The following is a 25,263-nucleotide window of genomic DNA, read 5'->3' as shown; positions in this document are numbered from 1 at the left end:
GTTATAATATTTAACAGTATTTATTATGCAATATAATGATTCATATAAAAATTTGAGCTTTTTGCATTGCTCTAGCCACCATTTTATCTAAAATTCTAGAGAAGATATTGAGTTGCAGATTAAGTGGCTACCTTTTGTCAGCTGATGAGCAGTTTGGATTCAAGAAGCACTCGTCGACGGACATGGCCATCTTCACTTTAAAACAGGTAGTGGATTTTTATACATCGCGAAAAACTTCCGTATACGCCTGTTTTCTAGACTTATCCAAGGCCTTCGATCGAGTGGATCATGATCTACTTTGGTCCAAACTGTTAAAAAGGGGAGCTCCAAGTCAAATCGTGAGGTTTTTAGCATCCTGGCACCGGAATCAGTTCAGCCATGTACGCTGGGGGAATTCATACTCTGATCCCGCTTCTTTGAAGTGCGGGGTTAGACAGGGTGGGTCAATGTCTCCTGGCTTATTCAACCTTTACATGGATGAACTTTCACATCGCCTTCGACAGACTGGAGTTGGTTGCCACATAGGAGGAATATGCAGTAACCACATCAGCTATGCGGATGACATGGTGATCTTGGCGCCTTCTCCGTCAGCTCTGAATCGCCTCCTGGAAGTTTGCTCGAGTTATGCTGCAGAACATAATATGCGGTATAATACGAGTAAATCCATGGTATTGATTTTCCGATACGGTCGAGGTCCTCATTTCGTCCCCAACATTATTTTAGATGGGCGTAATCTTGAAACTGTTAGGGAAGTCAAGTATCTGGGACACTTGCTGACGGAGGATCTATCTGATGACCGTGACATCGAAAGACAAAGAAGAGCCATTTGTGTAAGGGCAAATATGCTGGCTAGACGATTTTTCCACTCCAGTGTAGAGGTTAAGAGACAATTATTTATGTCCTTTTGTACTAGCCTCTATACTGGTGAATTATGGACCAGATACAAGCGGGAGACGATGAGGAAGATAAAGGTACAATACAACAACTGTTACCGTGCTCTTTTCGGGTTACCTAGGAGCTGTAGCGCGTCGCAAATGTTTGTAGAAGGGCATGTGCCTCATTTTGAAGCCATTCTCAGGATGAGAGCGGCCTCTCTACGTCTTCGTATATTTTTGTCGCCTAATTGTCTTCTTGCTGCTGCATCTTCTCATTTGCATTCTTCATTGTATGTTCGATGGATGGAACTGCTACACCGACCGCCTTGAATAGACATAAAATTATTATTATTTATTATTATTAGACTTATTTATTATAATTATTATTATTATTATTTATTATTATTATTATTTATTATTATTATTATTTATTATCAGTAATATTTATATATTTACTTATGTATTTATTTATTTATTTTTTGTTTACTATATTTCAATACTTTTTTTTTTTATTATCTATATATTATTTATATGGGCGTTGGGGATTGCACTATTCTCCTCATCGTCTGGAATAAAAGCTATTATTATTATTATAATTGCTTTGATAGTATCAATAGTATTTCAGCGGAGAAAATCCAAGGAATTCCTAGGAACAGTTCCTAAACCAAGTTCGAATCCTAGTTCCTAAACCAAGGAACTAGACGTATCTACAAACCGGACTCCCAGTGATAACTGTTCTGTTCCTAAGATATCTGCTGTTTCATCGGCTATGATCGAGAATCCAACAGCATTGTTAGCAGCTTTTACAATGTCTTCTGTCGTTCCACACTTTCTTTATGCTAACACGAAGTGATTTTAAATAAAAGTAACATTATTTGACTATTTTCAATCAATCCAGGGGGGGTTGTATCCATTAATTTCAACGAGTTTCTGATAAACATTTCTCTGTTTGTTCATATTACTTGCAAAATGGGTAAGTGCATCGTCAAAAAATTGCACAATTAATTCAAAAACACGTAATAAACAACGTGGAATACATTTTCATAAGTAATTTAATTATTTAAGTTACATATTATTAAATTAACATCGAAGTGGTTCAGTCATTACATTGCAAAAGTGAATCGCTACCAGAATAGCTTTTTTGTACATGAAAATTCGGCGTACAGAAAACTGCGCAAATATTATTGCGTGAATGTATTTTTTAATGATAATAATAAAAAATCTCGTAAAAAAAGCATTCGCGCAGTTTTCTGTACGCCGAATTTTCGTGCGCCGGGAGATCCGCACACGCGATTTTCGTAGCGGTGGTTATCCTGGTAGTGATTCACTTTTGCGACGTAACCCGTTACCCGAAATTTTCGAATGCTAGAAATCATGAAAAAAAACATTGATTTATATTTTGTTCATATAAATTATTATTAATAAAAAATCATATTTTAAAATTATAATAATAATGTTCATTGAAAACAATAGAGGAAAATATTTTTATCCATATTTTATTGGCAGGGAAATTGTGCGAATTGGTGGAAGGAATGGTATTTTTAAGAAGGCAGATATTATCATACAACTAATCGGCATCTAATTCTACATTTACGTATTTTGCAGCAAAATTTTCAGCAAATATTTCAAATTGTCTTTCTTAAGATTAATTATTGATAAATATTTGAATGAGCTTGTAGAAATATAGCACAACTTGTACTATACGAAATAAGGTCGATAATATCACCTATTTCCCTCATCAAATTTAAGCTATACAAATGCCATCATCGCGTCTTGATCAAACACGAAAGTCAACCTTGGCCGAAGTACCTCCGTTCGAACTAGGGCAAAGACAGTGTGACGGCTTTATGGTGTAGGAATCCGAATCGAAACATCTATTCCGACGGAGGATACATTTCCCACGCTCAACCATTGACGTCATCTTGAGTTGAGAAACTTCCACCCCAACAAATCAAGCGGAACGACGCGAAGTTGTAAAACATCTCCATCCATTAAGGTGCAGCTGTACAAACAACAACTGCATTGTAACCCATTGAACAAACATCCAGACTCCCTGGAACAAAGGGTGATAAAAACTAAATCGAGTGGAACGACACCACATATTCGAGAATGTTCCACCCTAACAAATCAAACGGAACGAACCGCATTCGTGACGTTAAATTTAATAATTTAAAATGAATATTTATATTAAATAAAACTATTCAAATAAATTTAACAAAATATTTACTATTAGATTAGTCATGTTTAAGTGGTTTAAATTAAAAATACCGAGCGAAGCCGGGTAAAACCACTAGTTAACTATACATTAAAGATATTCTTCAAAACTCAACCGAGTTTCCATAGGCCGGGAAATGGTCGAAACTTATCACCTGTAAAAAAAACTAATCTATTTAGTCATAAGAAAAAATATCTATTTATTCATACATACATACATAAGTAGTGTTTTCACAACAAATTAGATAATATATATACATATATGGCATTATTAAACCTATCACCTGTACCTATAAAATAAACAATTTTATTAATTTTTATAACTCTGTGGGGGATTTACTACACACCCGGAGAAATATCACTCAAACCCGGAGCTCGGATACGACTAGCCGAAACCCGAAAACTCCGGGTCAAAAGCGTAGGAGTGGCAGCCCTATCTGTAATCGAGGTTTTAGTGACGTGTGCAAGATCGCATTGTGAGGAATAATCACCTAACCCATATATACATTTGTAAAATAATGATCAGAAAGCTTCCATTTTATTTATATGAAATGCATTCAGTGTTGTATCATCAACAGTGAGGTTGGTGATACCAAGATACCAAGTACAGAGATACCCCGATACCAAGTTTCAAATTGTATATGCCTCCCGTACATTATTTTCAATCGAAGTTCAAACCAGAGCTCGAACTCCGGACCTCTCGTTGGGCATTCAGGCGTATCAAATTGTCCAATTGTTCCGAACAAAAGTGAGTACTGAGTAATCCAAATGCATACGAATGCGCACGAAAATGTCCTATCCTCGAAGTATGTATATGTGCTATGGGATCTGTTATTATCGTGCGTGTAAATATGACGGCTGTCACGATCCGATTTCATTCGAAAACTTTGTGCTTTCACACGGTCAGATGTGTCATGGATATTAAACAATTTGTAGCGGCTCTACGACATGGTCGAGTTTCGGTTACCATCCTGCGAGCTGGGACCAACTCAGTCATGTTGGATTACTGCTACTCCACTTAGAGTCGTAATAAACAGTTCAGTTCATTAATTCAATACGTAGCAACAGAAGTTTGTGGAATCAAAATAATCCCCATTATCTACAATCCCCAATCTCTGAAGAAATCAAATTAGTAAGTTAATTTTTAAAAGCTTTTATTTAGTTTGGCATCCATATGTTTCAATCATCAAATCGATCTGAAATTTCGCTTACCTATGTATTTTTTGCCTGAGCTTTTTAATTTTGACAAAGTCTAGAACATATTTAGGGTTTTTCTTCGACAAAAATAAGCCTTAACGTAACCCATATGTTAGGAGTTCTTTGCACTTCGATTCTTCCCAGCAATCATAAATCTATTCCTATGTATTACCTGGTCACGATTCCGCAGCCAGCTGATGAATGCCCTCTTTATAGATGATGAATTAGGCGATGAAGTGAACATATGTATGCATTTTCTCGTTGAACATATGTTTGGTCTGAAATTCAGACCCAACATATGTTCAACGAGAATTTACTGACTCTTTTTTTGAATTTATTCAGACACTGAATTTACTTCGATTGATTTTAGTAATAATCTCTACAGATAAACAAAGGCACATTCAACAACTTGTCTTGCATTCCTTGAAGATTCTTCTTTAGGACTCAAATTTCTTTGATAATAAAGGCGCATTAGGTATGTATGGCTTCGTCACATATTAAGGCATGAGGCAAAGTTATGTTGGTGCCTGTTTATAATTTTTATGAGCTTACATTAAGAGTACCATTTTACACCATCACTTTTTCTACCGCATGCTCCTGCATGTATCTATAATAATTCGCACCCACAACAGCTTACAATAAAATTGAGAAAAAATAATTTGTTATGGAACACAATGCATGAGTGTGTCAACGTAATTGAAATCAACACTACCAGGACAGTTAAAAAACCTTCATTTTGTCCAAAAATCATTGGCTATTAATATTATCTGAAATTCTTAATGAATATCCAAGTATTTTGAAAGATTAACCAGTTGCTAAATGTTTACAATAATCAGATGAATTTTACTATTTTTCAGACACTTTTGGAAGAGAACTAAAAAAAAGTACTAAAAAAACAGCTAATTCTTTACTGTTTTTTAAAGGTACCATGTTTCGAAGAAATCTTATAGGCAGCAACCTAACTTCGACGAAAAAATTTATATGCATAATGAAAAAGAAGATACAAAGAGGAAAGTCAAATAAAATTGATATAAAACTATTGCGGATTGAAGAGGAAAATGATTTTGATTTCATGTTTCTGATGAGCCTTTTATCATTTTTGAAAGATGTCCCTGAACATCGTAAATTAATAGTACGAGCAAAGTTACAGCAAGTTTTCATAGATGAACAGAATGGTTCAGTGTAGTTTGATAATTGTAATGATTCGTCTCAGTAGTGCTCATTATAGTAATCCACAATATATTACAACAGAATAATTCAACACAAATTAGTTTATTTCTATCAGTTTGGAGTGAATGTAAGCAGCATTAAGGGCACTAAAAGTATTCACTAATGGCACTAGTCTCTATTGACTTTCCTGATCTGGATCCCTGGACGCTCCCACTGGGTGAATAATACTGTGAATAATAATAAACTGTTGATAATAAATAATAAAAAAACAGATAATAGGCGTATTTATTTATTATTTTTCCAAATATAAGGATATAAATCATATAAAATTATTGGAGTATAAAAAAATCATATTCGAAAAATCAGAGTAAATACATAATATTATATAATACAAAAGACAATTAAAGCAAACACATAATTACAGACAACACCCGTATACATATACATATAAAACAATCATAGACATTATGCACTGTCAGATATTAGAATATGGAAAGATACATACATGTATATGCTGGCGTTGACCATAAAATATATAATAATTTTTATAATATAAAATCTTAATTAAAAGAAACACAAAATCACCGAGTTAAAGACTAGAAATGTTATCATTTTCTTTTATCAGATTTTTAAAGGCAAGAAAAAGATAATCAAATAGAAATGTCTATCTGTACTATGTATGTATCTACAATGACTGATAAATGATGACTTTCATGGCATTTTCCAATTTAATATTTTATAAAACCTGATTTGACCGACAAATTTTATTTTATTAGATTAAATTAGAAATGTTAATAAATACATTCGCACATCTTGAACAGAATAAAGTATTCATATACTTATGCACATTGGTTAGAATCCACTGATTAGCCCATTAAAGTTTAAGTATTGCAGTCTAACTATTTATTTCAATAATAAATTAAAAGATGGACGGATGTATGTATTGTATTTAAATAAATAAAGTGCAATTATGAATGAAACAATAATAAAATACATATGTATATTGGAATTTAAAACGAAAGAATATTAGTTTATTTATTTTTATTCAATTTTCATTCGAATTGATTAAACGGTAAGTTAAAATTTTCAACTAAAATTGCATTGAGATTCGTTTGAGTCAGTTATCACTATTTGATAGTAAAATTGTCTTTCTTCTGAATAAAGTATGAATAACCAAACTTTACTTTTGTATAAAATTAATAGAAATATACATAGAAAGGTATTGTATCAGTATTTTATGCTTTTATTATGAATTTAATACAATATAAAAATGAAAGGAGATGAAATTGCACAACATCAAAATGTATACCTTAAATTAACAATACAAAAACATGATTTGGTTTTTCCGAATTATCGTTTACATTACTTAAGGATAATAAATGCAAATATTAGGCCTTAATTAAAAATTATAAGCGTTCGTAAATCTCTGGAAGTTTGAAATACCATTTCCTTACAATTCTAAATCTCGTTTCTAAATTTATTAATTTTATGTTTCGGCGAATGAGTTACGATTAGCATGCTCATACATTTCTATACTATTTAATTTACTTTTTAAGTATAATATAAATCGATCACCGCAAACCTTCACAATAAGTATAAATTGGTGGTTTTACTAATCCCAAAAATTATTTATCCCATGCGAATGAAATAATGAAAGGAAATCGAAAAACAAATACATATGAATACAAAATCACAAACTTCATATAACTATAGCAATCCAATCACGATAAATAAAATCATATATTAGTATTACACATATTCCATCATGTCACAAAGTATATACCAGTTTAACGGAGATAGTGTTTAAATTAAAAATTGGAAAAGCATATGAGAATTTCAAAGAATTAAATATTTACAAGAATAACGTTACTTTCGACTACTAATATACATAATACATATACAAAATGAGTGGTGAAAAAAACACGTTAAAATTATGATGAAAACAATTGCACACATTATTATTAAGGTACAATAATATTACAAAAATTATAATGATATACTTGGTCGAAGAAATAATAAGTAGGCATTATGAATTAAGAATCTTCGTAAAGTAGTTGATGTACCAGCAAAATAATAATAATATAAATATAATCTTGTCAACAACTCTGTACTATGTGAAAAAATTAGTAGATTATTTAACTTGCAACACTTAATGTTATAATATTTAACAGTATTTATTATGCAATATAATGATTCATATAAAAATTTGAGCTTTGTATAATTGCTTTGATAGTATCAATAGTATTTCAGCGGAGAAAATCCAAGGAATTCCTAGGAACAGTTCCTAAACCAAGTTTGAATCCTAGTTCCTAAACCAAGGAACTAGACGTATCTACAAACAGGACTCCCAGTGATAACTGTTGTGTTCCTAAGATATCTGCTGTTTCATCGGCTATGATCGAGAATCCAACAGCATTGTTAGCAGCTTTTACAATGTCTTCTGTCGTTCCACACTTTCTTTATGCTAACACGAAGTGATTTTAAATAAAAGTAACATTATTTGACTATTTTCAATCAATCCAGGGGGGGTTGTATCCATTAATTTCAACGAGTTTCTGATAAACATTTCTCTGTTTGTTCATATTACTTGCAAAATGGGTAAGTGCATCGTCAAAAAATTGCACAATTAATTCAAAAACACGTAATAAACAACGTGGAATACATTTTCATAATTAATTTAATTATTTAAGTTACATATTATTAAATTAACATCGTAGTGGTTCGGTGATTACATTGCAAAAGTGAATCGCTACCAGAATAGCTTTTCTGTACATGAAAATTCGGCGTACAGAAAACTGCGCAAATATTATTGCGTGAATGTATTTTTTAATGATAATAATAAAAAATCTCGTAAAAAAAGCATTCGCGCAGTTTTCTGTACGCCGAATTTTCGTGTGCCGGGAGATCCGCACACGCGATTTTCGTAGCGGTGGTTATCCTGGTAGTGATTCACTTTTGCGACGTAACCCGTTACCCGAAATTTTCGAATGCTAGAAATCATGAAAAAAAACATTGATTTATATTTTGTTCATATAAATTATTATTAATAAAAAATCATATTTTAAAATTATAATAATAATGTTCATTGAAAACTAAAGAGGAAAATATTTTTATCCATATTTTATTGGCAGGAAAATTGTGCGAATTGGTGGAAGGAATGGTATTTTTAAGAAGGCAGATATTATCATACAACTAATCGGCATCTAATTCTACATTTACGTATTTTGCAGCAAAATTTTCAGCAAATATTTCAAATTGTCTTTCTTAAGATTAATTATTGATAAATATTTGAATGAGCTTGTAGAAATATAGCACAACTTGTACTATACGAAATAAGGTCGATAATATCACCTATTTCCCTCATCAAATTAAAGCTATACAAATGACATCATCGCGTCTTGATCAAACACGAAAGTCAACCTTGGCCGAAGTACCTCCGTTCGAACTAGGGCAAAGACAGTGTGACGGCTTTATGGTGTTGGAATCCGAATCGAAACATCTATTCCGACGGAGGATACATTTCCCACGCTCAACCATTGACGTCATCTTGAGTTGAGAAACTTCCACCCCAACAAATCAAGCGGAACGATGCGAAGTTGAAGAACATCTTCATCCATTAAAGTGCAGCTGTACAAACAACATCTGCATTGTAAAATAAACAATTTTATTAATTTTAATAACTCTGTAAGGGGATTTACTACACAACCGGAGAAATATCACTCAAACCCGGAGCTCGGATACGACTAGCCGAAACCCGAAAACTCCGGGTCAAAAGCGTAGGAGTGGCAGCCCTATCTGTAATCGAGGTTTTAGTGACGTGTGCGAGATCGCATTGTGAGGAATAATCACCTAACCCATATATACATTTGTAAAATAATGATCAGAAAGCTTCCATTTTATTTATATGAAATGCATTCAGTGTTGTATCATCAACAGTGAGGTTGGTGATACCAAGATACCAAGTACAGTGATACCCCGATTCCAAGTTTCAAAATTGTATATGCCTCCCGTACATTATTTTCAATCGAAGTTCAAACCAGAGCTCGAACTCCGGACCTCTCGTTGGGCATTCAGGCGTATCAAATTGTCCAATTGTTCCGTACAAAAGTGAGTACTGAGTAATCCAAATGCATACGAATGCGCACGAAAATGTCCTACCCTCGAAGTATGTATATGTACTATGGGATCTGTTATTATCGTGCGTGTAAATATGACGGCTGTCACGATCCGATTTCATTCGAAACCTTTGTGCTTTAGCACGGTCAGATGTTTCGTGGATATTAAACAATTTGTAGCGGCTCTACGACATGGTCGAGTTTCGGTTACCATCCTGCGAGCTGGGACCAACTCAGTCATGTTGGTTTACTGCTACTCCACTTAGAGTCGTAATAAACAGTTCAGTTCATTAATTTAATACGTAGCAACAGAAGTGTGTGGAATCAAAATAATCTCCATTATCTACAATCCCCAATCTCTGAAGAAATCATATTAGTAAGTTAATTTTTAAAAGCTTTTATTTAGTTTGGCAATAATCTCTACAGATAAACAAAGGCACATTCAACAAATTGTCTTGCATTCCTTGAAGATTCTTCTTAAAGACTCAAATTCCTTTGATAATAAAGGCGCATTAGGTATGTATGGCTTCGTCACATATTAAGGCATGAGGCAAAGTTATGTTGGTGCCTGTTTATAATTTTTATGAGCTTACATTAAGAGTACCATTTTACACCATCACTTTTTCTACCGTTTGCTCCTACATGTATCTATAATAATTCGCACCCACAACAGCTTACAATAAAATTAAGAAAAAATATTTTGTTATGGAACACAATGCATGAGTGTGTCAACGTAATTGAAATCAACACTACCAGGACAGTTAAAAAACCTTCATTTTGTCCAAAAATCATTGGCTATTAATATTATCTGAAATTCTTAATGAATATCCAAGTATTTTGAAAGATTAACCAGTTGCTAAATGTTTACAATAATCAGATGAATTTTACTATTTTTCAGACACTTTTGGAAGAGAACTAAAAAAAAGTACTAAAAAAACAGCTAATTCTTTACTGTTTTTTAAAGGTACAATGTCTCGAAGAAATCTTAGAAGCAGCAACCCAGAAATATGTGCAGACATGGATTCTGATGAAAAGTTTGATATAAACACAAGTATGAGTTCTGACAATCGGCCTTCACCTGATGTGCTGCTTCTCAAAATGTTTGTCCTAACTTCGACGAAAACATTTAAATGCATAATGAAAAAGAAGATAAAAAGAGGAAAGTCAAATAAAATTGGTAGAAAACTATTGCGGATTGAAGAGGAAAATGATTTTGATTTCAAGTTTCTGATGAGCCTTTTATCATTTTTGAAAGATGTCCCTGAACATCGTAAATTAATAGTACGAGCAAAGTTACAGCAAGTTTTCATAGATGAACAGAATGGTTCAGTGTAGTTTGATAATTGTAATGATTCGTCTCAGTAGTGCTCATTATAGTAATCCACAATATATTACAACAGAATAATTCAACAAAAATTAGTTTATTTCTATCAGTTTGGAGTGAATGTAAGCAGCATTAAGGGCACTAAAAGTATTCACTAATGGCACTAGTCTCTATTGACTTTCCTGATCTGGATCCCTGGACGCTCCCACTGGGTGAATAATACTGTGAATTATAATAAACTGTTGATAATAAATAATAAAAAAAAACAGATAATAGGCGTATTTATTTATTATTTTTCCAAATATAAGGATATAAATCATATAAAATTATTGGAGTATAAAAAAATCATATTCGAAAAATCAGAGTAAATACATAATATTATATGATACAAAAGACAATTAAAGCAAACACATAATTACAGACAACACCCGTATACATATACATATAAAACAATCATAGACATTATGCACTGTCAGATAGTAGAATATGGAAAGATACATACATGTATATGCTGGCGTTGACCATAAAATATATAATAATTTTTATAATATAAAATCTTAATTAAAAGAAACACAAAATCACCGAGTTAAAGACTAGAAATGTTATCATTTTCTTTTATCAGATTTTTAAAGGCAAGAAAAAGATAATCAAATAGAAATGTCTATCTGTACTATGTATGTATCTACAATGACTGATAAATGATGACTTTCATGGCATTTTCCAATTTAATATTTTATAAAACCTGATTTGACCGACAAATTTTATTTTATTAGATTAAATTAGAAATGTTAATAAATACATTCGCACATCTTGAACAGAATAAAGTATTCATATACTTATGCACATTGGTTAGAATCCACTGATTAGCCCATTAAAGTTTAAGTATTGCAGTCTAACTATTTATTTCAATAATAAATTAACAGATGGACGGATGTATGTATTGTATTTAAATAAATAAAGTGCAATTATGAATAAAACAATAATAAAATACATATGCATATTGGAATTTAAAACGAAAGAATATTAGTTTATTTATTTTTATTCAATTTTCATTCGTATTGATTAAACGGTAAGTTAAAATTTTCAACTAAAATTGCATTGAGATTCGTTTGAGTCAGTTATCACTATTTAATAGTAAAATTGTCTTTCTTCTGAATAAAGTATGATTAACCAAATTTTACTTTTGTATAAAATTAATAGAAATATACATAGAAAGGTATTGTATCAGTATTTTATGCTTTTATTATGAATTTAATACAATATAAAAATGAAAGGAGATGAAATTGCACAACATCAAAATGTATATCTTAAATTAACAATACAAAAACATGATTTGGTTTTTCCGAATTATCGTTTACATTACTTAAGGATAATAAATGCAAATATTAGGCCTTAATTAAAAATTATAAGCGTTCGTAAATCTCTGGAAGTTTGAAATACCATATCCTTACAATTCTAAATCTCGTTTCTAAATTTATTAATTTTATGTTTCGGCGAATGAGTTACGATTAGCATGCTCATACATTTCTATACTATTTAATTTACTTTTTAAGTATAATATAAATCGATCACCGCAAACCTTCACAATAAGTATAAATTGGTGGTTTTACTAATTCCAAAAATTATTTGTCACATGCGAATGAAATAATGAAAGGAAATCGAAAAACAAATACATATGAATATAAAATCACAAACTTCTGGGAAAAATTCAACTTAATATATACATAATGAATTAATTTATTGTGTATCTGTGTATTTATGAAAAACAGATCTTTTGTATCAATTGTACATGCATACAATATATATATATATATATATATATATATATATATATATATATATATATATATATATATATATATATATACATATTTAAATCAGATCTTTTTATTTTATATTATATATATATATATATATATATATATATATATATATATATATATATATATATATATATATATTTAAATCAGATCTTTTTATTTTATATTATATAAGAACTAAAAATAAATAAATAGGTTTTTATGGGCAATTTTATACTTTTCCACATGTATTGATTGTGTAAATCGAAAATTTTAATTTGTGTTTCACATAATGAAAGTGGAGGTAGGCCATTTTTATTTATCAATATATTACATAAATTTATTTATGTCTACTTATTTAAATATTTGGGAGTCACTGAACAACAACATATAATATGTGATTTTGAAATAAAAAATATATATATGTACGTATGTAAATTTTCAATAAATTAAAGCATTTAAAATGAGTACTTGATTTACAAAAAAATTAAATATAATAAATCTCACAATAAAAAGAAAAATTAAAAACACTTACATTATTTATAACCGAAAAATCTGGACAATTTTGTGAAATTGCACTAAACATACATATGTATATGTATAGGTAAAAACTATAAGTTTGATATAAATATCTTAATGCATAAGGTGCACACATTGACTGAAATATATATATGTATGTATGTATATATTGTGTTATTATCATCTAAGTTGTACTCACTCTTTATAATCATATAATTAATTCGAAGGACTAATGCGCTTCAAATACTTTTTCGTTTAAACGCTGCTATATATGTATGTAACTAGCGCAGCAGCCCAATGTGAACTTAAGAATACATATCATCATTCAAAATTCACAATTCGATTCTGTGGTCGACACTGCATATAGCAGTTTTTTAATATAATATACAAGCATACACATCAACAACGCAGCAGTCACAAAAGCTATCCAATCATATAACTATAGCAATCCAATCACGATAAATAAAATCATATAGTAGAATTACACATATTCCATCATGTCACAAAGTATATACCAGTTTAACGGAGATAGTGTTTAAATTAAAAATTGGAAAAGCATATGAGAATTTCAAAGAATTAAATATTTACAAGAATAACGTTACTTTCGACTACTAATATACATAATACATATACAAAATGAGTGGTGAAAAAAACACGTTAAAATTATGATGTAAACAATTGCACACATTATTATTAAGGTACAATAATATTACAAAAATTATAATGATATACATGGTCGAAGAAATAATAAGTAGGCATTATGAATTAAGAATCTTCGTAAAGTAGTTGATGTACCAGCAAAATAATAATAATATAAATATGATCTTGTCAACAACTCTGTACTATGTGAAAAAATTAGTAGATTATTTAACTTGCAACACTTAATGTTATAATATTTAACAGTATTTATTATGCAATATAATGATTCATATAAAAATTTGAGCCATTGACTGTCACAAAAATGTCACATCTCAAACGGAAGTACCGTAAGATGTAAAAACAACTCTTGTGGAGTCCGTGTCTAAAGTAACATCTTCCGGACTTGCAAGATCTACTCTCACAGTACCTGATTGATTTCTCCTTCTTCCGGTTACACCTTAAATATAATCTTTTATATTCTCAGTTTAATTTAAAAAAGTCAAGTAGATAAAAATGGGAACTTACTTTGTCCCCAATTGGTAAGGGTCCAGTGAAAGCCAGTATCAGCACAAGGCAGTGTTTCACGTTGGCATTCTTCATTTGCATCAGTCAAATCGTTCTGTTGTTGGACAGGTGTATCATCAGGACCGGTAGCACCTTCAGCTTCACCATCACTAGACGTATCTAAAGAATCAATAGACGAGTCCGCTATTGTACCTTCTGTTCTGAACCGTGTAACTGATTCTGTAATAAAAATGGTATAAGCCACTTATGAATAAATGTGAACAATAGAACGCTAAAGATTTTTATAAATATATCTAAACCTTGAGTATTATCAGCATCTGGTGACGCTTCCTCGATTGTTCTAAGGATATCGATGCATATATCAGAATCGAGAGAGACGGGAGAATCGGCATCACGATTATATATAATAAGAGCAACTGTGACTGGGTGAGGTACTGGTAATGGTACTGGTGGCTGAGTTGGTCGTGGTGTGGGCGGATGGCGTCGACGAGCACGACCCCAGCCTACCCAAGGACGTCTATTCGGTCTCGGTAGAGTTCCACGAACCCATGACAAGGTAGGATTAACATCACTAAAAATTAAACAAAATAAATACATTTAATTCAAGTGTTATAAATTATTTTCGTAAAATTACCTCCGCTTTTCTTTTGGTGTTATGAGAAGACGAGATCTGGGATTAAATGCTGATACATCTAAACAAGGTGGTTGCACAGTGATGTTGCCTCTCGGACTATAAACAGTACCTAACAAATCTGGGCCGCCTTCAACTAGATAAAACACATACCATATGAGTGATGAAAAATAAATAAATACATTACAATAAAAAAGCAATTAATACCAATCTCAGTTGTGTGTACTAAGTCAGCGTAACGTGACAGATCCACTTGTTGATGTGGATCAAGTCTAAAGCGAGTGTCAGCTTCTCCGAGTGGGGTGAGGAAATCTAATCCGAACAAATCTGCATATAGTAGACCAGCGAGTCCTACCCAATCGTTGGGGCTTAGACTTCGAGTATCCCAATATTCCTCTTCTGATATGCAAAGTCGAGTTATTACATGCGATGGATAGAAGCGCGATAACATAAGAGCAGCTTGCTGAATGACAATCTGTAAGAATAATTACGATTGTTGCAAAAACTACACAAACGATAAAACATCTATTTATTTCAAATATTGCATCATACATACCTTAAGATCGACAGTGTTGAGTTTAATTTTTGAACACACGGCTTGAGTTAACCCAAGACTTAATTCGCGCCTTCTTCGCTCAAGTTTTTCATGCAAAGATGCAATTAAATCACCACATTCTTTTTCTAGTTGTTTATATGGACCCGTCTGTGGATTTATTTTGAAATAATGTAGAAAATTACTTTTAAATGATGAAAATAATAAAATGAATTAAAAATTACTTTAGCTAATTGCACTGAAAATGGACCAAAACAAGCTTCTACAAATTGAGCAAAGTCTTTTTGAGGCTGTATGATTGCAGCTTCAGTAGTTTGTTGGAATGCAGCGAGTTCGTCCAATTCCATTCTAGATTCTAATGCTGCCAAAGCCTGCTCTGGTCTGTGAATAATGTACATATGAACATACTAATAAAATAGATTGTTTAAAGATAGGTATAACTTTCAGTACAATAATGAAATAAGTTATCAAATTACCGTATTTGGAAGTAATAGTCATGGGCAAGTCCAGGACCAGCAATACGTTTAACAAAAGCACTATCAGACGATGGTATACGTCCACGCTTTTTGATAATGAACTGAAACGTAAGGGCATCCCATCCTAATCGTGTCCAGTACCTAATGATGGCAACTAAAATGGAACAAGTGCACAAAATTAGAATCATAATTAAATATGAAAAATAGCATTAGAGACAAAATTTCATACCAGTGAACAAAATAAAGGAAGAAATTGGACATAAAATAAGTGCAACGAATAACGATAGTACAGGTTGTATGCAGCCTTGTAATAAAATATTCCAAATTACAGCTTCAACGATAATAAAAAATCTGAAAATTTAAATATATGTAATGCACACATCTATAATTAAACATCACTAAAATGTAATCAATAATTACCTGTTTCTCCTAATATAATCAGGGCTATCTAAATCATATATGGTAACCATAAGTAAATGAAGAATAAGTGTAACGACTGGCATCCAGATAAAAGCAGTAGCAGCAGCCAAGACGCTGAAAATAGCAACTGACAAACAGACTATTGGAAAGAGTAGTAGGATACACAAAGTTCCAAACGTTCCTTTGATAACATAATTCCAAACTCGATTTATATGCCTGGTTAAGCCTTTTCCTATAAAGCCTGTAATAATAATAATGCATAATAAATTACATTTATGATAAGTAATGTAAATCATTTTAACAAAAATAATATACCTGTATCTGGTTTAGTTTCGAAACTAGTTCTGGACTTTGATATGTGACGCCATAAAGAAATCAAACGTGAACAAGCGGTAGATGTAATGCTACTTTTACGGGGGAAAAGAGTACCGTTGACCTTTAAAAATAAATACGTCCGGTAATATAAACCAAATATGATTTAAGCAATATAATAAAAAATAATACATAAAACACGAAGGTATTAGATACAAGATGAATGTACATACATACATATGTATATAAATGTGTGAAATTTCGAAGTCGATAAAATTTATAAATACATACTTGGGACAATTCGAGATCAGGCATAAAGGGTTCCATGAAAAATAAGGCTCGTAATGAAACTGGAGAACACCAAGGAATTACAACTCCAAAAAGAAACATCGCATTCCAACTCCAAGACCATGTTCTAAATTTTGAAACATTTGATTAACAATGACCAAAAAAAAAAAAATAACGAGCATATTTAATACACATATTATCAAGCAAAACGAAATTCATATAAGTCTAAATGCTGATGAATAGAAAGCTACACATTTAGCTTTGAAATGATAGACACAAAAGAAGGAACAAATGAAAAAAGAAAAATTTTTCTACATTTTAAATGAAATACAAATAAACAGCCATAAGCGATATGTAATTTCAAAAACGCAATGATAGAAAATGTAAATAATAATTTTTATTAAATAAGTTAGAACCTATGACAGAAGTTAATCCATCTCCACATCGGCCATCTTGTAGTCGTTGTGCGTACAATATCTTTCTCAACGAGAAAGACTGGTTGACTAGGATCTGACCGAGGAGTAACAATGCTTGTAGTTTGGTTCGTTAAAACAGTTGGAATAATTTCAGATTGTCCCTGGAAGTTACGTCTTATAATCCAATTGGTTGGAAACCAGACCTGTGTGAGCCATTGGAAGTTACGAGTGGGTGTTTTCACTTTTCTTAGTTCTTTTAAAAGCACAGGTTCTCGCTAAAAAAGCAAAATTCAAGTGAAATATTGAAGTACAATAATTTATTAAATTACTGTATAACTAACTTCTTTCATGAATGCCAAATCCCTTTGCAAAAAGTAGGCGGCTTGTGTAAGGCCATGTGCAGTACACAATGCAACAGCTTCTTGATGGGCGTTCCATGCATTCTGCTGAGAAAACATTTCTTCAGCCACTCTATAACAGTCAATATGATATTTTATTATTACACATTTATTTTACACTGACAAAACTGTTTGTGACTACATGTATAGAGTATACCTTAATTTATCTTCCATCCATGATTTTATTCTAGAAAGTACAGGGTGTATATTCTCGAGTCGTTCTCGTAAATTATCTTTAGTTCTATCTAATTTTCTTTGCACATTGTCCACGGCCCTAAACAAAATAAATTCATTAAAATATGTACATTAAATCCGACAACAGCTGGGAGAAAGTATGATAACAACCTATGCATCATAACTGTGGCTTGAGCTTGTTTAACTAACAAATCGGGTATTCCAGACCCAAGAGCTGCTAGACCCGGATGAGCAAGTACACTATTGTATACTCGTTGGAGATATTCTCTCATTACAGCCTCTTTCACTTCCTGTAGGAATAATTAAAATATATTAATATGTACTACTCAAATAAATAAAAAAAATATGTTGAAACTCACTCTTTCAATTTCATGATCAGGCATTTTTTGTGCTCTTAATTCAGCAATCAGTCTTTCACGAAAATGCAAGAACCACCCCCTTGTTTCCTTTTCTAATATATTTATTAATATAGGCAGAGCTCTTCGCATTATATCACGTTTGAACAGTCTATTTTGAAAAATAATATATGTATGTTAAACAATTATTCATGTAATGATAATACAATCGAAATAATTAACGGGGAAGTACCTTAAATCGATATGAGCACCTTGAGGCGTTTGGTATAAGTATGGAACAGCACAAGGTGGTCGAGAACATTCCCTTTCCACTTCAAATTTCTCAGTAACAGCTCTTCTGATTTGTCGTCTTACAAAACCACATAGCATTGACAATGATCCATTATATTCAGGCTAAAAATACATTTTTTTAAAATTCAAAACTGAAAACACAAAACATCTTTTTTTAAATCGAAATTATAAAATTTTTGAATTTTACACAGCAAACGAGCTCAGCTACAAGGTATCGACATCTTTCTTCTTTTATTTTGTTATCTAGATTATGTGCCAATAGAGATGGCATGCCGAGAACGATATCCAGTAACCTAAATAAATAAAATCAAACATGTACAATATATATATATATGTACATACACAATATAATTAAAAAAATATGATATACCTCGTAAGACCTAAAAGAAGTGCTTTGAGGCTTTCTTTTACAGAGAACGTATTGGATGTTATTCTCGCACGACCCGTCACTAAAATAAGTTTGATCGAACGAGCGAGATCGTCCAACAAACATTCGCGTGACTTTTCACACCCTCTTTGAAGTAAAAGTGACAACTGCCATCGGTGAACTTGTCCAGGAAAATTCAAGGATGCCACTTCGAATTCACTGCTCAGACAAATACAACCAAATTATTAAAAAATCGAAAATAACGTTCAACTCACATTACACATCCTTTTATGCAAAAAACATAAGTTTGAAATGTATGCAGAGAAGTATTTATGTATGTATACATATGCATGTTGCGTATGAAACATCTATAAACATAGCTGTTGTCAATCATAAAGGCAATAGCTTCTAGAGTACCATACGAAACTCTCAGACCTATATTTAAATCATATATGTAAAAATCTAAAATAAACCTGTATGTACATATTATATAAATGTATTATTTATGTATATTCACTGCTGTTTAATTAGTTTGCGAATAATTCATAACATAGTGTGTATATAGTAACATTTTTGTATCAAAATAAAAATAACATTTTATAACTATACATCAACAAATTTTTATAAATTTACCACATAGCAGAAAAATACACAGATTAAAACTCAATATAACGTAAAATATTATCTTTAGAAGTTTATATGGCAAAAAATACTATATTAGATTTTTTAAGTTTCAAATAATTCGAAAATTTATAAATACGTTTAACCCTTTGAGTGCCGACGACTCTTCTGTTGAAAGCCCGCCACGCTGAAAATTTCGGTAGCATTTCCAACTAGAATTATTTAGAAATCTAATAGAAAGCAGGTATAAAAACTGTCATGGTTATAAATTCAGAAATTCCGTTGTAAACCAGTCTTAATAAACGTTGATAAATGAATGACACGGATTACACAACCGATGTTCAATGATTATTTTTTAAATGCTACCTAGAAAGGCTTAGCGGGTAGTACTCTTGTTTAATTTGTACAAGCTCAAAATACAACGCCTATCGGCATTTTTCATGCCCATAGACTTATTGGGAAAACGCCAATCAACGTTGGTCAGCATTCAAAAGGTTAATACACAATAGTTATAGTGAAAGTGCGATATATATGTACATCAGTTAGACCAAAGTTAATAAAAAAGAATACTTTTAATATAATATATTTTGCTCGATATAGAAAAAAAAACTCTTACATCATATTGAAATATATCTGTACACATTAACATTGACAATTTAAATTGCAGATAATGATAATGATTGTCATTAAAGAAAAATTTGTGATGATACAATAATAAAAGCATGCGTCTTGAAAACGGATGTGAACATGCTGCAGTCGAATCAAAATTCAATTCAATAAATATTTATATACATTACGTTTAAACATATATTTCACAATACACATTAATATTTTTCATCGACATACTATTGATATATATATATTTATATACATAATTTGGAGATCAAATTCAAATTTCACGATGGATCGTAATGTAAATGAAAATATTAAAAAGAAAATATATCAATAGATATTCAATGGTGATAATGAAAATAATAAATGACACATTCAAATGAACATGAGAAATAAAATAAAAAGTAAAACACGTGACTAAAATCAAAACAAATTTTGAAGTGACGAAATGTCAAAACTGAAACATTTGGGAGCAACACGTACCCCCGTCGTCTGATCGATTCCAATTGGCTACAATTTAACATCTTGGATTTGCTGTATTTATCCTTGTGCAAGCTTTTGGGGAAATCAATTTCAGGATTTGAATTTGTGACACACTTAAACTACTATTCTAGTTTAAACAGTAACAAAATAAAAAAAAGGTAATCGTTTAATATAATACATAAAAATATGTAATACAAAAATTTTTGAAAAATATCATTTATAGTCATGACAGTGAGTAAATAATAACTTGTATTGATGATTGTGAAGACAATGACAGCGCATGATTTTGAAAGACATGATATAATTTTGAAATGCATATATGTATATAAAAAATATGCATTTTTTATAGGTAAATTTATATAAAAAAGGAGCAACTATGAAAACGGGGAGCTTAAAAGCTACCTGCGATTTTGATACGTCTCCGAAAGAGATTGCATCTATAAATATATTCTCAATGTATTAAATTTAAGATAACTACATACATATGTACATACTTACCAAATTCTGTATGATTTCATGGGGTCTACCTCACGGGCCCGAATGTGAAACGCCCGAAAACGCAAATATCGGAAGGCAAAGATCGAAAATCGAAAGATCTTAAGTCGAAAGATCAAAAAAAAAAGGGTGCATGGTAAACGGTACATACTCACTTAATTTGCGCGAGCAGGATACAACAGGAACAAGAGGAACAAGCTTTTCCTCCCGCGCACATTAATACGGGAGGAAAAGCCTGTTCCTCTTGTATCCTGCAAATTAAGTGAGTATGTACCGTTTACCATGCACCCTTTTTTTTGATCTTTCGACTTAAGATCTCTGCGTTTTCGGGCGTTTCACATTCGGGCCCGTCACGGAGACCGGATTTCATGTTATGTTTTTCCTAAAATTTTATGCCATAAGTTTGAAAACTACTAATTTTTAGTACATCAAAAATTTTATTTCGAAAGGAAATTATTAAAAAAGCTTCCCAAATGTTTATTCAGTCCTTATATTTTTCACATGTGTTGCGAAAATTGTATAATATATGTATATTTTACCATAGAATGTGAAATTTATTATTTATCATGAATCAAATTCATTATTATTCAATATTTTACCTGTCATGATTAAATTGGTATCACAAATAAAATTTTAAGCATTTTATATTATACAAAAAAAAAAAACACATGTGCAACACGAACAATAAAATTCAACACAAAATACATACCTCATTATCAATGAGCTAAAATTCATTTGTATGAGAAGTTCACTTTGTATTACGATATATTGAGTTGTTTACACAAAATGGTGGAATAATTATTGAAAATAAATTTACCCTCGTTCGCGAATACACTCCAAATGTTTATGACCGAGGCGTCTAGGTTCGCCTTTTGAATCCACAGCGACTGCGTCGAGTTCATCGAACGATGGAGCGAGAAACAAATCCTGCAGATTGAGTCGTTTGGGTCGGTGATTGTTATCATTGTGAGCACTCGGTTGAGAAGATGTAACACCCAAAGGAGACGGCAACACTGAAATTGTATACAAACAAATGTCAATACTCGTACATACATATGATACTAGTACATTTTAAGATTGATCATGTGTACCGATTGGAAACGTCTTCCAATGATAGAGGAATTCTTCAGCGACTTGTTTAATATTATTGACCAGCTGCTCGACTTCGGGCGGCGCTCCCACCAGGTTGACGTCAAATTTCAACGGTTGTTTTTCCGGTTGCAACGGTCTCTCCGGTGGAAACAAAGAGTTTGGCCTAGGGGTGCCTTCGGAGATAGATCTATTGTAGGTGATCGGCCTCGCCGGATTACCGGCGCCAGTTTCTGGTCTCATTTCTGATTTCCTTGTCAATTTCAGAATTTCGCTAAAGTCTGAACATACGGAGAAATTCTCATTTCCTGAAAATTACAATTTCGGATATCTTCAATATAATTAAATTAAATTCTACATATTAATGCGTATCAAGGAGAATTCGGTTTTTATGAGTAGAATTGATTAATACTCGTATATTTTACATTTTGGAAATTTAAACTTAATTTCCTTTTTCACTTGATAATTTGGGTGAACAGATTATTACCATGATTTTCTATTGGATTTATATATTTTTTACTATTAGTTTTCTGTATGCACGATCTTTGTGTGGATAATTCTCTTGTGAGGAATGATCATCATACCCTTCAGGTATAAATACAGATCACCTAAACACAATCTGCTTTAGATTATCGACTTTGGAGAGTCTTAAGTTAATATTATGTATAAGATGTATTATGAGCATTTATAAGAAGTGTAAGTATGTTTTTCAGCTCTTTTTTTCCTATTATGCTGCATATTAACATTATAATAATATAATACTTTAATTACTAACAAAAATAAAATAAAATTCTAAAATAGAAAATGAACAGTAGATCAGTAGATATTAAAATATATATAAGATGCATTATGAACATGATTTAGTAATAATAAATAGCATTTAAAAATCAAAAATAGAACCGATAATTAGATACTGCATTGTAAATGTGTAATATTTTGATGGCAATTAATCAACGTTTGCTCCAATTAGAAAACAATAGGAATGCTATTGGAAATGTGTAGAGTTCCTTTTGCGATAGATACATTGAATGGCAGTATAGAACATAATTCATAACTAAAGAATACACATGTCCAATTCCAGTTAGTATTGTATTGTATGCACTGAAAAAGCAATTATTCCTGAGAATAATTGTCATCAATTGAAGTATGTATTTATAGCCCGAGTCAGGCGCTAAAAGGGGGAAACCAAATTAAACGCATTCCTCGTTTGCTCTCCGAGTCTACTGATTAACGAAAAAAGGAAATGACAATGGAGTCGAGAGAAACACTGCATAGATTGTAAGATAATGTTGTCCAAGTCGAAGAGGGCGTTGTGCGGCCGGAGGGCGAGGGGTGAGGAGGGTAGGGGAGTGGAGAGGGGGGGGGGCGATGACAGTGGCAGTGGCAGTGGCAGTGGCAGTGGCAGTGACAGCCGGCCAGCACTAACCAACACCAGCTCACTTTGTATCGATCGGCATCAGCGGCCGCCGAAGGCCGCCGCGGCGCCGCGCCGACTGCTTCTCACTACTAAACTATACTACTGACACACGGACACGAACGCAACAACATCACATTATACGGCCATCACTAATACAATATATCCAAATATATGTATGTGTATTTTAAATGGGTCTATCCTGTCTGCTCGAGTGATGACCACTGTAATGCGAATCTTATACATTACACCTGTGTAGGCGGGGTACTGTGTGTTGACCGTATCCCAGCCTAACGAAACACTGTTGTGCTTGTTTTAATAAAGTTTTATTATTTGTCTATGGTTGTACAAAGGTATTATATTTGGGCAAAAGTATGTCGTTCAGCGGTCTCTGGATATGGTAGAGTGTCGCTGGCTCGGCATTCAGCTATGTTCAGAAGGTCTCTGGATGCGGCAGTGTGTTGCTGGCTCGGCGTTCGACTATGTTCGGAAGGTCTCTGGATGCGGCAGTGTGTTGCTGGCTCGGCGTTCGGCTATGTTCGGAAGTTCTCTGGATACGGCAGTGTGTTGCTGGCTTGTTCGGCTGGTTGATCTTCCAAGTCCGCGTAGTGTAGTGGTGGCAGGTCAGGAGCTGGATGTCGACTGGTCTGCTGCTGTGTGTCGACGCTTGCTGCTGTGGGTCGACTGGTCTGGTGCTGTGTGTCGACGCTTGATGCTGTGGGTCGACTGGCGTTGTTTGGGTTGTACCTCCTTTTATAGTGTTTCTGGAATCACCTGACCCATGGTGGTGGTTGTTGATGCGTAAGCGAGGAATGTGCTTTTGTCGAGGGGTAGAATTTTCTGGAACGATTGGCGCCGTTCCGCTCGATGTAGTTTAATGGCTGCGGTGTGCTTCGATCGGTTTGGTTGCGCTCGACTGGTAGGGGCGTTCCGCTTGAGTTTAGTTTAATGGCTGCAGGTGTGCTTCGACTGGTTTTGTTCCGCTCGAGTGTGAGGGGTGGAACTTTCTCGAAGGATTTGGCACCGTTCCGCTTGAGTTTAATATAATGGCTGCAGGTGTGCTTCGACTGGTTTTGGGAATGTATTCTGCGTCGCAGTAAATGTTTTGATGAATGTGACGAGATTCCCACACCTGTATACCTAACTTTTCGAGGAGCAGGGAAAACTGTTTGGGTATGAACCTTGTTGTTATTGTAACGTGGAGATTAGACGATCAATGGGTGACCAGCACTTATCGTCCAGTCTGTGATTGGGACCCGTCGATTTGTGAGTTGCGAGCAGAATGTGCGAAATAATCCGATCACCATTAGAAACATGTCTTTACGTCTATGCAATATTGTTTACAGGAATATTGCATGAGCGTTGAAAATAATGGTAAACGGATTATGTATTTCCCATATGACAATCTTTGTCACAAAAATCGCGAATACGGAATATGTGGCAAAGTTCTTGTTGGAATGGATTTTTGA

General features: G+C 32.6%; 2 protein-coding genes and 1 long non-coding RNA gene across 3 annotated transcripts in view; 1 reads left to right on the top strand and 2 right to left on the bottom strand.

The window, feature by feature from the left end:
- Window positions 1-25,263, bottom strand: part of LOC143920291 (uncharacterized) — a 319,990-nt gene that overhangs the window by 228,090 nt on the left and 66,637 nt on the right. The gene's annotated exons all lie outside the window — the stretch shown is intronic.
- LOC143920299 (uncharacterized) overlaps window positions 1-25,263 on the top strand; it is a 319,815-nt gene that overhangs the window by 228,091 nt on the left and 66,461 nt on the right. The window lies entirely within an intron of this gene.
- Window positions 13,879-23,923, bottom strand: LOC143919736 (uncharacterized). The gene is made up of 23 exons (XM_077442225.1): window positions 23,821-23,923; window positions 22,383-22,688; window positions 22,109-22,304; window positions 19,084-19,299; window positions 18,901-19,006; window positions 18,655-18,815; window positions 18,426-18,573; window positions 18,217-18,356; window positions 18,029-18,145; window positions 17,815-17,944; window positions 17,474-17,748; window positions 17,061-17,184; window positions 16,773-16,893; window positions 16,458-16,698; window positions 16,267-16,388; window positions 16,038-16,191; window positions 15,786-15,942; window positions 15,565-15,711; window positions 15,216-15,483; window positions 15,012-15,144; window positions 14,677-14,948; window positions 14,378-14,596; window positions 13,879-14,309 (listed from the first exon to the last, which is right to left on the bottom strand). Exons 2-23 carry the CDS (start codon window positions 22,621-22,623, stop codon window positions 14,185-14,187), a joined length of 3,813 nt encoding a protein of 1,270 aa, XP_077298351.1. The 5' UTR covers window positions 22,624-22,688; window positions 23,821-23,923; the 3' UTR covers window positions 13,879-14,184.

The sequence above is a fragment of the Arctopsyche grandis genome, chromosome 12 (assembly GCF_051622035.1).
Source record: "Arctopsyche grandis isolate Sample6627 chromosome 12, ASM5162203v2, whole genome shotgun sequence".
In the NCBI taxonomy this organism is placed as follows: Eukaryota; Metazoa; Arthropoda; class Insecta; order Trichoptera; family Hydropsychidae; genus Arctopsyche; species Arctopsyche grandis.
The sequence above is the reverse complement of the archived record's forward strand: the minus strand, read 5'-3'. Positions and strand labels throughout refer to the sequence as shown.

What these genes read in the sequence shown, in the direction of transcription:
- LOC143919736 (XM_077442225.1), bottom strand. Translation starts at nt 22,623, where the DNA reads ATGAGACCAGAAACTGGCGCCGGTAATCCGGCGAGGCCGATCACCTAC. An exon ending in TGGATTAACTTCTGTCATAG is followed by an intron (nt 17,185 to 17,473) that starts GTTCTAACTTAT and finishes TTCAAAATTTAG; the next exon opens with AACATGGTCTTGGAGTTGGA. An exon ending in CTGATCTCGAATTGTCCCAA is followed by an intron (nt 16,894 to 17,060) that starts GTATGTATTTAT and finishes TTATTTTTAAAG; the next exon opens with GTCAACGGTACTCTTTTCCC.